Here is a 13,196-nt window from a genome sequence, read left to right as displayed (position 1 = left end):
CTAGACCAGTGAAAGGTTAATATCAATAATGCTTTTTTTTGCGAAAATATACTCTACGGGCAGAACTACGACGTTTCACGGTGTTTACACATTTCACTTTATAGCCACGTATTCACTAATACAATTTTATAAAGTAAATATAAAATTTTGTATATCAAAATGTATATTAATGAATAAATAGCTTGTACTCAAGTTCTCATGATAAGCCCATATCTAGTCACATTTCTGACAGTTCGTAACTGGTTGCACGAATGCAACTTGCTAAAATCAGTTGGCAACTTGTTGAAACCAGTAGGCAACTTTGGACCCTGTCAACAACTTGTTGAAACCGGTTGGCAACTTTGGACCCTGTCAACAACTTGTTGAAACCGGTTGGCAACTTTAGACCCAGTTAGCAACTTTTTAGAACCAGTTGGCAATGTGTTGAAACCGGTTGGCAACTTTTTGGAACCGGTTAAGTTGGCATCATTCGTAGGCTAAACATTTCTGGAATAATGTGGGCCAGTTGTCTATAATAGTTCCTAAGAAATGGTCATTAGTCAAAATCTGTTAAAATTACACACAAATCCAGACTAAAAAAATAAAACAATCTATCTCTTATCATCGTCTCGGTTATCTATCCGAACATAACCCGTTAATGTTAACTTGTTCCGATGTCCGTCTTTAGATTTGCGTATGACAGTATCAGATAAACGAAACAAAACAATTAGTATTATTGAAAGAAATAAATTATTAGGTAAAGTTAGAAAAATTCGTGAAAATTGTAAAATTTTAGTTCGCTGGGCTCAATTTTGTAATTCAGATTAACCCAAAATAATGTTTAACTTCTTTTTAATTCTCAAGAATTAGATATAGCAAGAAGAATTTAAAGGTCAAATCGAAAATATGAAATTTTTCTCTAAGGTACTCGGTTCTCTTTACGGTATTGCCAAGAGGCACCTAACGGCAACACGGACACTACCCTATGTATTCAAACTTTCAGTTACCAGACAGAATTTTCTGAATATTGGATCGAAGCAGGCGTTACTTTGCGGAAATCCAGGATATATTATGAAAATTAAGCTTAATTTGCTATACTCCGCGAAAAGCAGGAGAATCTGTATAGTGTAATTTATAACTTTAAAACGAAATAGAATAATTGTTAAGATGTTGATTTAACAATTATCCATTGTAAAGTCAACATCTTCTGAGGATACTCCGGTTTCGGAGCGAAACGTGCGTAGAGGGTACATTGCCGAAGATCTGTTTGGTGTGGCGTATAAGGATTGAAAAAATTATAAATTACACCAAACAGATTCTCCTGCTTTTCCCCGAGTTTATAGCAAATTAAGCCAAATTTTCATAAGAATTATCTGAGACTAAGTAGCGCGGTTTTAAATTACTTCTTCTTCCCCTTTCGGCAGAGATGATTATTCAATATCCAAGCATAGGTTTTTTTGTGTCGAATCGAGATAACAACAGTTGTATGTACAGTAAAATGTACGTCAAACTTTGACAGTTGTTTGTAATTAAGCTGTTTTAGTGCGAACAATTTTGACAGATTTTGATTATTCTTTTTTTTTTTTAAATATAAAGACAAGTGCTTGACTGCAATCACACCGGATGGTAAGTGATGATGCAGCCTAAGATGAAGCGCGCTTTTGCGTGCGCGCGATTGGTGTTGCTACGGTGTCCCAGGATTATGAATTCTGAAAAAAAAAACATAATCTTACTTTTCAATAAAGAATGAAAATGGACGTATTCCATACCCTGATAAGTTTTGCCCTGTTTATAGGTAACAGTCTTTCATTTACTATACTTGGTTTGCCAATCCTTACTGATATTATGAAAACCGAAAATCTGTTTGTTTGTTTGTCCTTACATCACGCCCTATATAAGTAACCTAAGACTTGATTTTTGGCACAGAGATAGTTGAAAGGAGCGAGTGACATAGGATCTGCTTTCCGAACTGGTGGTAGAGTCACTACAAACATACATACTTGACGTTTCAAAAGTGCTTTCAAAAGTAGGCCTACTCGAATGAATAAATGAATTTTGAATTTTTTGAATTTTTTGAATTTTGATATTTTTTATCCCAGGACAACAAAAGGTTCCGAGGGGATTCAACAAAAAAACCGTAAAACGAACGAAAAATGTGGTCAATAGCTAGTTTTATTATAATAAATAAATTAGCTAAATACATGCCACTGATTCCCATTAACTTCGTCCAATTACAGCTTCCGATAAGCAAATATTAAGTACTTTATTTTAACACTAAAATATTTTGTACTTTATTTTAAAATTTGACATTCACATATTATATATTAATTAATTTAGATGAATATTTTCTTTTTCTTATTAGTCATTTTTTTATTATTAATTGGATATAAATTATATAAAATTCACGAGTGTCACTGCAGATTGCCCTAGTTTTGTTTAGTCGTTTAGTTTAATTTTAATTATTGCATACTATTAAATTAGTTGAGGCTTTAGGAGTCCCAAATAATTATTGTAACATAAAAAATGTACTACATTTTATAAAATAAAGTAATTTTATTCTATGCTATTCTTATCCGTTATCCTTTACAATATACCTCGACCTACTGCGTCGCATCGCCTATTACTTCATTATTCGGCTCAAGGGTCAAACTTAATATCAACTCATCAGGTTAGTGGTTTTACCAAGTGTGCCGCTAAGCAATTTAGCGTTTCGGTACGATGTCGCGTAGAAACCGATTACGGGTATGGCCCTACCTTAACTGCTATAATCCCACAGGTTAGCCCGTTGCCATCTTAGTCTGAATCATCACATAGCAACAGGTGAGATTGCAGTCTAGGGCTAGCTTTTTTTTTTCATTGCACTACAAGTTAGCCCATGACTGCAATCTCACCTGGTGGTAAGTGACGATGCAGTCTAACATAGTAGCGGGCTAACCTGTTAGGGAGTATGGTAGTCATACCCCTAATAGGTTTCTACGCGACATCACACCGGAACACTAAATAGCCTAGCGGCACGTCTTTGTCGGTAGGGTGGTAACTAGCCACGGCCAAAGCCTTCCACCAGACCAGAGAAAATTCTGAAATTATGAATGTTTAAATTGCCCTTACTGGGAATCGAACCCGGGGCCTCCTACGTAAATTCACAGAGCTCACCGCTGCGCCGGGGTGGTCGTCCAAAAAAAAAAAGGCTTGTAGTTGAATTAAGCAAAAAAAAAGAAAAAAACATCGGTACTTCTAATGTTACCCGGTAATCAGTATGGGGTGAACTCGCTGTTATTGTGCGCGTGCGCGTGCGCGTCCGGCCAGCTGTGAGTAGTTTGCGTGTGCGCGTGTGGGCGCGAGAACAGTGACGTGTCTCCCGGACCCTGCTGGCCGTCCTGCGACAGTGGAAACAAACATATCAGTTAGACGTTGCTAAATATTACTTCTTAATTTATTATTATAGCGTCGATAGACTAGTGAAAAAGTAAGTTTTTATTTTTTTTTAACCACAATACACACATCGCCATCTAGCCCCAAAGTAAGCGTTTAGCTTGAGTTATAGGTACTAAGATGACTGATGAATATTTTCGACGGCCGATTGGCGCAGTGAGCAGCGACCCTACTTTCTGAGTCCAAGGCCGTGGGTTCGATTCCCACAACTGGACAATATTTGTGTGATGTTTTTCAGTGCCTGGGTGTTTATCTATATATTATAAGTATTTATTTATATTATTCATAAAAATTATTCATCAGTTATCTTAGTACCCATAACACAAGCTACGCTTACTTTGAAACTAGATGGCGATTTGTGTATTGTCGTAGTATATTTATTTATCATTTATTTATATTGTTGGGGGTAATTTTATTACTGTTAAAATTTATTAAAATAATTTCATAATATGGTTTTATTAGTTCCATAATGAGGATATTTGCGCCCATCTGCATACCTAATATAAAGTGCTTTTCTATTTTAACAAGTTAGGGGGCGAGCCGTAACTAACTTTTAAGTGTGCTGCTGGCATAACAAGGTTGGGAATCCCTGTTATAGGCTTTTGGTGACTTAGGCATTGTCTACATGGAAATAAATCCATTTTTTATAATATGACAGTGCCCAGAACATTGATAGGCTGTCTATAATGACTGGGTACGGTTTTTAATTATAAATAGCGGGGAGCCAGTGGGTCATCTGATTTTAACTGATCACCGCCGCCCATAAGCATCTGCTACTTGTTTTCCTTCACTGTTGAAGCAAGTGATATTAAAATTGCTGCAAATCGGCCCCCCCGAAAGTAAAGTCGATGTTCTACCTATTGCGCTATCACCGCTTCCCTAAATCATAGTAACATGTATAAACCAAAGTCAAAGTCAAAGTCAAAATCAAATATTTGCTTATTCAAATAGGCACATAGATGGCAATTTTGATGCGTACGTAACCGTTAGGTAAGGTGTATCGCAATGTAAGGTAAGCTTAAATGAAATAGCTTACCTGTCCCTTATAAAACTTGGAGTCGGTCACATAGTGTATGGTGACCTCGCTGTTAAGCTTGGATCCCGCACGCAATCTTTGGAAATACGGCAGCTGATCGCCGTTCGGCATAAAACTTTGATTGTCCTCCATTTTGCCCATGCTCTGCGTCATTTCCGGTTTATCATTGAACAGGGCGTTCCGGAAAACGTTCCGGCTTTCCTGACCGAATGGAGTGTATAACCTTTCTTCCTCAATTTTCAGTGGAGTACCGATAGGTTCCGGACGTACAGGGTTAGCGAATAGGGAATCATTTTCATAATTGCGACTGTGATCGGGACGGGTTCCTATAGGATTCGGTGACACAACCTTTGGATTCTGACTGTTCTGATCGTAGAACTCTGGGCTCAGAAAACTCTTATGCTGATTATCATCCGGGGTTTTGAATAGGGAGTACCCCTCGTCGTTCTTTTGGGTGAACGATGCCAAGTTCATTATACGGTTCTGGAGTTCAATGTCCGGGTTCTTTAGGTTTTGGGATGGGTCCTGAACGTATTGTGGGTTGTACACGTTCGGGTTGGCATAATTGTAGTGAGGTTGGTTGTACACCGGGTTGACTTGAGGTGTCTGACTGCGGATGCCCATCAGGTTTTGTTGATGCATCATCGACATCAGAGGGTTTCTTATCGTGTACATCCCGTTGGAGGTAGGGGTTATTGTTGCCTGGCACGGTGCTGGCGGCATTGGAATGGGATCCGGGATTCGAATCTCGGACTTCTTCTGCGGGGGTGCGTTCGTTATTTGCACTGGTGGCAGGTTGGGGTGGAACATCGGGTTGCGTAGTGTGACCATTTTCGCGCCCTCCTGCTTCTGCTCAGTTTCGGCGGCTTTCTTGGCCTTTTTCTTCGCCTTCTTCGATTTACCCGGCGCCTGGGGCTGCGGTTCTGGCACGTTGCTGGGTTTTGGGGGTTCTGAAAGACAGAGAAATAGCTATTCGTAAAACAAGTACATAATATAAGCCCCCTCTAACCGAGGCTTATTTTGAACGGAGTTCCTAAAAAAGGAGAACGTTTTAATTTTTATAATTTTTATTTGATTTTTCCTACACTTGGGGAACTTATCAATTGTATAAATTTAAAATGCATATAAATTTTTTTCTGAACCGACAGGATTTGAACCTGCGACTCTCTGGCAATCGCGGCCTGAGCGCTTTCTCCAATTAAGCTACGGCTCTCCTACCATCGATGCCGAAATTAGATATGCCTTTCACATCAGTCTTATAGCGACTGTAGCGTCATCTAGTAGGAAACGTTGCAGTTTCGATCTACTTTTTCAAAGGTCCATATTACAATGAGACACGTTTTGAAACATGAGACGACACATTGCGTTTTATAATTTTTATTCGTGTTTTTACCTACACTTGGGGAACTTATCAATTTTATAAATTTAAAATGCATATAAAATTTTGTTTGTTTTGGAGAACGTTTTTTTGTGTATGTATGTTCGGACAGATTTGTAAAATCATTTTAGAAGTTAAACTTCTTTAGGCGCGACTAGGGAGTAAACCAGATTTTTTTCCGATGGAAGTAACGTTTCCGTCAGACGTCTGTCTAGTTTCCGCTTCATCATCACATTACCGGCCCACTACAGAGCACGGGTCTTCTCCCACAATGAGAAGGGATTAAGGCAGTAGTCGGCCACGCTGGCCAAGTGCGGATTGGTGGACTCCGCACACCTTTGTGAACATTATGTAGAACTCTCAGGCATGCAGGTCTCCTCACGAAGTTTTCCTTCACCGTTGTGATAGTTTAATTACTTAAAACGCACATAACTTAGAAAAGTTAGAGATGCGTGCTGAAATTCGAACGCGTCCCCCCCGAAAGTATAGTCGAGCTACTACCCCAAGCGCTGTCACCGCTTCAATAAAAAAAAAAATATAAATATAATACACTAGCTTTTGCTTCAAAAAAAAAAAAATGTTTTTTTTTTCAAACGTTTTCGTGGCTTCGCTCACGTGAAGTAAAATTTTGGATTTGGTAAAATATGAACTTAAATTACTTAAAAAATCAGAAACCTTCATAATAATTTTCATCCCCTATTTCAAAATTTCAAGCCTTTGGAATTGGAATTTTTAAAATTTGAGAAACATGTTTTCTTTATTTTTAATCGAAACCCTAAAATCAAAGTTATATGGATGTAATTTGATAAATAAAGAATTGTGTACAAACTTTCATCCCCCATTTAACCCTCTTTTTGGGTTGGAATTTTCAAGAATCCTTTCGCAGCGGATGCCTATGTTGTAATAACTATCTGTGTGCAAAAAATTTCAGCCCGATCCGTAAAGTGGTTAGAGCTGTGCGTTGATAGATCAGTCAGTCAGTCACCTTTGCCTTTTATATATATACTAGCTGTTGCCCGCGACTTCGTCTGATTTTGTTTTTTGATGTGGCATTAAATTTAGTTGTAGTTCTAAAAAAAATTAAAGTATTCAGTATCGCTAAGCCTTAAATGAGGTGTTTGCTGCTGTCCGCTGAGGAGTTCTGCCATCTATCTCCAACCACAGTTTGGGTCCACACACAAAATTAAACACATATTATAACCTCTATAGTACAAAAAATATTATTTAAATCGGTTATAATTAAACGGAGTTATGGTGTAAAATCGAACACTTTCATCCCCTCTCCCAAAGGAAACTAGCTTAAAGTCGGGATAAAAAGTATCCTATATTACTTCTAACACTTCCAATAATATGTGTACAAAGTTTCATGAGGATCGGTTAGTAGTTTTTGCGTTAAAGTGTAACAAACAAACTTACATTGACATTTATAATATTAGTAGGGATAGATATATATATATATACATAAAATTATTATTAAGTAAGGATTTTTTAGTTAGTTAGTAAGTTTGACTGTTACCATTATGGTTGTGTGTGGAGAACATCATGAGCGAGGGGTCCGCGTTGATGACGGGCGGCGGTCGCGGCACGGGCGTCGGCGCCGCGTCCAGCTGATTGTGCTTCCAGAGGGGCTGAAATAATTGGTGTAACTTGTATAACATGCTGTCACTCAGCGGGCGACGGAGAGAGCTATGCTCGGAGATTCAGAAGTCAGGAGCTCAATACATGGGATATGTGTTTAATAATATAACTGCCACAACACGTCAGACACGTCTGTTTCGGTGAGGTGGTAACTAGCCACGGCCTCCCACCAGACCAGATCAGACAAAATCCTAAAATTATAAATTCCCGGGTTCAAACCCGGAATCATCCACTTAAATCCAGGGCGCTAACCGCTGCGACGGGAAGGTTGTCAAACTTGAAATAAATGAATTAAGATTTTTTAAAATTTTAATTATGCCTCCTATGTTCAGAAGGGGGATGTATTGATACTTTTTTTAACACATAAATAAAAGAATAAAATAAATAAACATACTACGACAATACACACATCGCCATCTAGTCCCAGAGTAAGCGTAGCTTGTGTTATGAGTATTAAGATAGCTGATGAATAATATATATACATAAATACTTATTCATTCATGTTCATCACACATATATTGTCCAGTTTTGGGAATCGAACCCACGGCCTTGGACTCAGAAAGCAGGGTCGCTGCCCACTGAACCAATCGGCCGTCAATAAAATAAATGAATTTAGATTTTTTTTTAAATTTTAATCCTATGTTCAGAAGGGGGAAGTATTGATACTTTTTTTTTTAAATTGATAATCATGCAGAGATAGAGCTTAAAAGCCGATAGGTATACTCACAACAGATTTGATGGCAGGAGGTTCCTTCTTCTCGCTGGGCTGAACACGAGTCAAGGTTATACCGGGCGGGAGCCTCAAATCTGCAACCTAGAAAAAAAAAACATTTTTTTTTAAATAAATAAATATACTACGACAGTACACACATCGCCATCTAGCCCTAAAGTAAGCGCAGCTTGTTTTATGGGTACTGAGATGACTTATGAATATTTTTATGAATAATATACATAAATATGTACTTATAATATACAGAAAAACACCCAGACACTGAAAAACATTCATGCTCATCACACAAACATTTTTCAGTTATGGGAATCGAACCCACGGCCTTGGAATCAGAAAGCACGGTCGCTGCAAACTGCGCCAATCGGCCGTCTAACTCATTTAAACATGCTTACTCAGAGTCACTGAGCGAGCAATAGAAAGAGCTATGTTAGGAGTATCTCTGCATGATTAAATCTGAAATGAGGACATCCGTAGAAGAACTAGAGTTACCGACATAGCTCAACGAGTCACGAAGCTGAAGTGGCAATGGGCGGGGCACATAGCTCGGAGAACCGGTGGACGGTTGGGATCTCAAGGTGTTGGAATGGCGACCCCGAACCGGTAAACGCGGTGGACAGACGACATCAAGCGAGTCGCTGGGAGCCGTTGGAAACAAGCGGCACAATCGGTTGAAATGATGATGATTATTATGATGATGATGATGATGATGACGACGACAACGACGACGACGACGACGACGACAACGACGATGAAGATGATGATGATGGTGATGAAACAGACTTACTGACTGAATTTAGACTGAATTTATTACAGATTAAGTCCACTAGTTACAAAATAGCATAATAACAGCACTGCCTAAAATTTTGTACGTTAAAATAGTTCCGAATTTTTTTTGGGAACGCCACATCAAACCTTCAAGCTTTTTAGAGGGTTTCAAGTACAGAATCCTAAACAAAGTTAGAAATTATTGTTCTCTTGAAACTTTCTGTGTGCGAGATCGAAAACGAGCGGTCGATCAACCCAGCCAACGCATAATCTTTGAAACCGCGCTCCCTGACTCAGTTACAAAAATGAATTTACTTTCCTTGGAGAATTGTGCTTAATACAATCTCCTCGGTGTATTTGTTCCTATGAATCCGCGACGCATTTTAAATACACAAAGAATATGATAAAATTAGTTGATTCAATATGTTTATTTAAAAAATACAATAAGTAACTTTCAAAATAAATTTTAACGTTTGTTTGTATCTTCACTGTGTCGGGATGGCGGATCAGATTGTCGTACGAAGTGACCAAGGAAATATAACGAGTGACGGACAGCGTCGTCCTGTGCTATTACTACTAGCATCTACTGCGATCACCAACCCGTCTGGTCAGCGTGATGATTATGGGTCACAGTCAAAAAGAAAAAAAAAAAGTCTGGACTCTTTAGTCCACCTGTGGACTGTTATAGACTTTTTTTTTCCTCTTTTTCCTCTTTATTTAAAGAGCTTAGCCACATAATGTGACTATTTCGCTCTGTTAGTTACGTACAGATATTTATTCTCTTAATCTAAAATATGTTCTAACTAATTTATATATCAGTTTTGACTCTGATCTAAGAGGAAACGCTAAAAAGCTAATTACATCTGCTATACTTAAATAACTATCTAGTAAACCTATTCTAAGTTGTTAATTCCGAACACATTCCAATGCAAAGTGATAAATAAATATCCTCAATTACCCCACATGTGGAGCAATTAGGGCTTTCATTTTTTCCAAATGTGGTAGGCAAACTTATTTGTTGGAATATGTCCGGAACGAAGTCTTAACGCTGTAACTGTATCAGAGCGATTGGTTATAGACTGTTGATAATACTTGCCTGAACGCCGCAGCTAAGTTGCTCCATGATACTGCAAGAACCCGGTTTCTCCGGCTCGTTTGTACACTGACTCTGCAAACGAAATCTTATTATTATTTACTAGCTAATGCCCGCGACTACGTCTGCGTTTGATTTTGTTTTTTGATGTGGCATTCAAATTAGTTTAAGTTCTAAAAAAAAATGTAAGTATTCAGCATCGCCTTAAATGTGGGGTTTGCTGCTGTCCATCACCCAGTAGTGTGCGCTATCGGTGGCGTGCACTGCATATATGCACGAAAGAACTGCCTACAATTATTTTTGGAAAAAAAAAAATTATTATAAAAAAAAAAAAACGAGAAAATGCTTACCTTTTTACTGACAACCTCTATGGTAGTGTCCGCGGTTATGTTTATGACTTGAGGCTTCTGCGTATTGTTGTCTTTCTTTTTCTCTTTCTTGTTGTTTTGTTGTTTTTGTTGCACCTCTTGTTGTGGTGCCTTCGTCTTAGCTGTTGTTGCTGTTGAAAAAAAATAAAGGCGATTTTAAAAAGACGTTGCTATTTATTATATCTGTAGTGCGAATGTCTTAAAATGTTCGCATATGCAACGTGTAAATGAAAACCGAAATAATACTTCAGAGGCTTTAGAGGTACATTATTTATTGTCTCTGAGACTCAAAGTCAAAGTCAAAGTCAAAAATATCTTTATTCAAGTAGGCCCACAGGTGGCACTTTTGATGCGTACATAAGAACCACACGGTAGTGAGATGATGGCGATAACCACATTCGTAAACTTAAAACTAAAGCTACGAGGGTTCCAAACGCGTCCTGGTCTAAGAAGAAGCCCATAACAAACTTAGCCAGGTGTTTTTTTTTTTTTTTTGTTATCACCATCTCACAATGTCATTTTAAATTATTAGAAGAGCAACCTGGTTAGAGCAATAATTTACACCCAAGCTTTTTTATCGTTTACGTAGTCCTTTATACTGTAATAGGACTTTTCTATAAGCTTACGTTTAATACAAACTTTGAACTTTTTAAGAGACATCTCCAAGATGACAATTGGTAGTTTATTGTAGAATTGTATGCAATTTCCTTTAAACGAATTATGAATTTTATGTAACCTAGTATATTGCACTGTAAGTTTATTCTTACTTCTAATGTTTAAATTATTGCAGTCACATTTTTTCTTAAATTTAGAAATGTTTTTATGAACGCACATTAAATTTTCAAATATGTACTGACTATACACTGTCATACACTGTCATTACTTATCTGTGAAATCGAAATGTTAATAGTTTTTGAGTAAACCACTGCCCTAACAAAAAGCAAAATTAATATTAATTTTATCTTCAATAGGTTGTCTTATGTAAACACTTACAAAGTTTTGAACCAAAAAAAAAAGTGCTTCTTTTGATTTAATAGATTAAAAATTATGGTTATCAAATGTGTTTTTATAAATATTTATAGGTGTTTTGACCGCTTTCTTCATCAGCGTATATAATGTTTTTTTTTGTACCGTGGGAACCGTTTGTTTTAGTGGAATAAATCGTAGCCTTTCTTACTTTCCGTCCTTTCGACTAACTCAACGCCAAATATAAAGTCGATTGGTTGTTTAGTAAGAGCATAAAGAACAAACAAAAACATTTTAACTTTTATAATATTAAGTATGGTAACTAATACTAATCCAAATAAATACGTTATTCATCGTGATTTCTGAAACTGAAAACTGAAGTCACGGGCAAGAGCTGGTATAATAAATAGCGGTTCGTCCGCGTACAAGTTATGTTTATCCAATGAATAGACATTTAAATTCTTACCAGTCTTATCCATTTTATTCTCCTTGCCCTTTTTCTCCTCCTTCTTAACCTCTTTCTTGTCCTCTTTTTTCTGCTCCTTCTTCTCTTTCTTCAGTTCCTTCTTGTCTTTTTTTGTGTTCTCAGCTTGAAGTGGTTCCGGTTTTTTGTCCTTTTTACTCTTAGCTTCTTGCTGTTGCTGTTGCTTTTCTCTTCTCCTCTCTTCTTCTTCCGCCTGTAAGAAGATACAAAATATTTCGTCTTTATTTGATGACCACTTATGTTATTTCTTATTTCCCTATAAGCCAATTCTAGCCATTGATCAAATCGACGATGCTGTCAAGATTATTAATATGGCTGGCTTCAACGGTAAAGGTAAAACATCGCTATAAAACCTGCATGCCTGAGAGTTCTCCAAATGTTCTCAGAGGCGTGTGAAGTCCACCAATCCGCACTTGGCCAGAGTGGTGGACTACGGCCTTAACCCCTTCTCGTTGTGGGAGGAGACCCGTGCCCTGTAGTGGGCCGGTAATGAGTTTATGTGATGATGATGATGATGAATTTTTTATATAACTAAATAAAATCTAAAACGTCTTCGAAACCACCGCAGCGAGGCATAGTGCGAAAGACGCTCGCAGCATTTACCCTTTGAATGGCCAAACTAATTCTTTGGGATAAGGTAAAATTCAAATTCGGATTTTTTGTTTGAACTGCCCCTTCTCATTCTGAGAGAAGATCCATGCCCCGTAGTGGGCCGGTACTGGGTGAATGATGTTTATTTACCTGTTGCTTCGCTAATAATTTCCTCTGCTTCTTTGATAGCGGCTGCTCTTCGACAGGCGCTTCCGAGCTTGGCTTCTCCTTTTTCACTTCACTCTTCTGCCTTTGCGGTTCTTTCTGCTTCTTCTAGAAATAAATACAATTCCAATTTTAAAGTTTTTTTTTTTTTTCAATCCACTACGAGTAAAATGACGGCCGATTGGCGCGTTTTGCAGCGACCCTGCTTTCTGAGCCCAAGGCCGTGGGTTCGATGCCCACTACTGGAAAATGTTTGTGTGATGAGCATGAATGTTTTCTAGTGTCTGGGTGTTTATATGTATATTCTGTATTTATTTATATTATTCATAAAAAATATTCATCAGTCATCTGAGTACCTATAACACAAGCTAGGGCTAGGTGGCGATGTGTGTATTGTCGTAGTATATTTATTTATTAAAAAAATGATAAAAAAAACATATATATATATATATATATATATATACAAACTTTCACATTTATAATATTAGTGATTTCATACTAATATTATAAATGCGTAATAATGTATATTTAATACAAACAGTGCATATGCACAGCGTCAGTTTTTGTATTT

The 13,196-nt window shown here is 37.5% G+C and overlaps 1 protein-coding gene across 1 annotated transcript in view; it reads right to left on the bottom strand.

Annotated features, from left to right (window-relative positions):
* Positions 1–1,220: 1,220 nt before the first annotated feature.
* Positions 1,221–13,196, bottom strand: part of LOC120635601 — a 60,403-nt gene continuing 48,427 nt past the window's right edge. The window contains exons 34-42 of the mRNA XM_039906616.1: positions 12,611–12,733; positions 11,852–12,062; positions 10,402–10,550; positions 10,055–10,126; positions 8,191–8,277; positions 7,342–7,453; positions 4,448–5,397; positions 3,224–3,356; positions 1,221–1,688 (exon numbers count right to left, since the gene is read on the bottom strand). Of these exons, the coding sequence (XP_039762550.1) occupies positions 3,231–3,356; positions 4,448–5,397; positions 7,342–7,453; positions 8,191–8,277; positions 10,055–10,126; positions 10,402–10,550; positions 11,852–12,062; positions 12,611–12,733 (1,830 nt within the window). The 3' untranslated portion in view covers positions 1,221–1,688; positions 3,224–3,230. The remainder of the gene's footprint in view (positions 1,689–3,223; positions 3,357–4,447; positions 5,398–7,341; positions 7,454–8,190; positions 8,278–10,054; positions 10,127–10,401; positions 10,551–11,851; positions 12,063–12,610; positions 12,734–13,196) is intronic.

This window comes from Pararge aegeria, chromosome 27 (genome assembly GCF_905163445.1).
Source record: "Pararge aegeria chromosome 27, ilParAegt1.1, whole genome shotgun sequence".
In the NCBI taxonomy this organism is placed as follows: domain Eukaryota; kingdom Metazoa; phylum Arthropoda; class Insecta; order Lepidoptera; family Nymphalidae; genus Pararge; species Pararge aegeria.
Note: the sequence above shows the minus strand (reverse complement) of the source record. Positions and strands in the feature narration are given on the sequence as shown.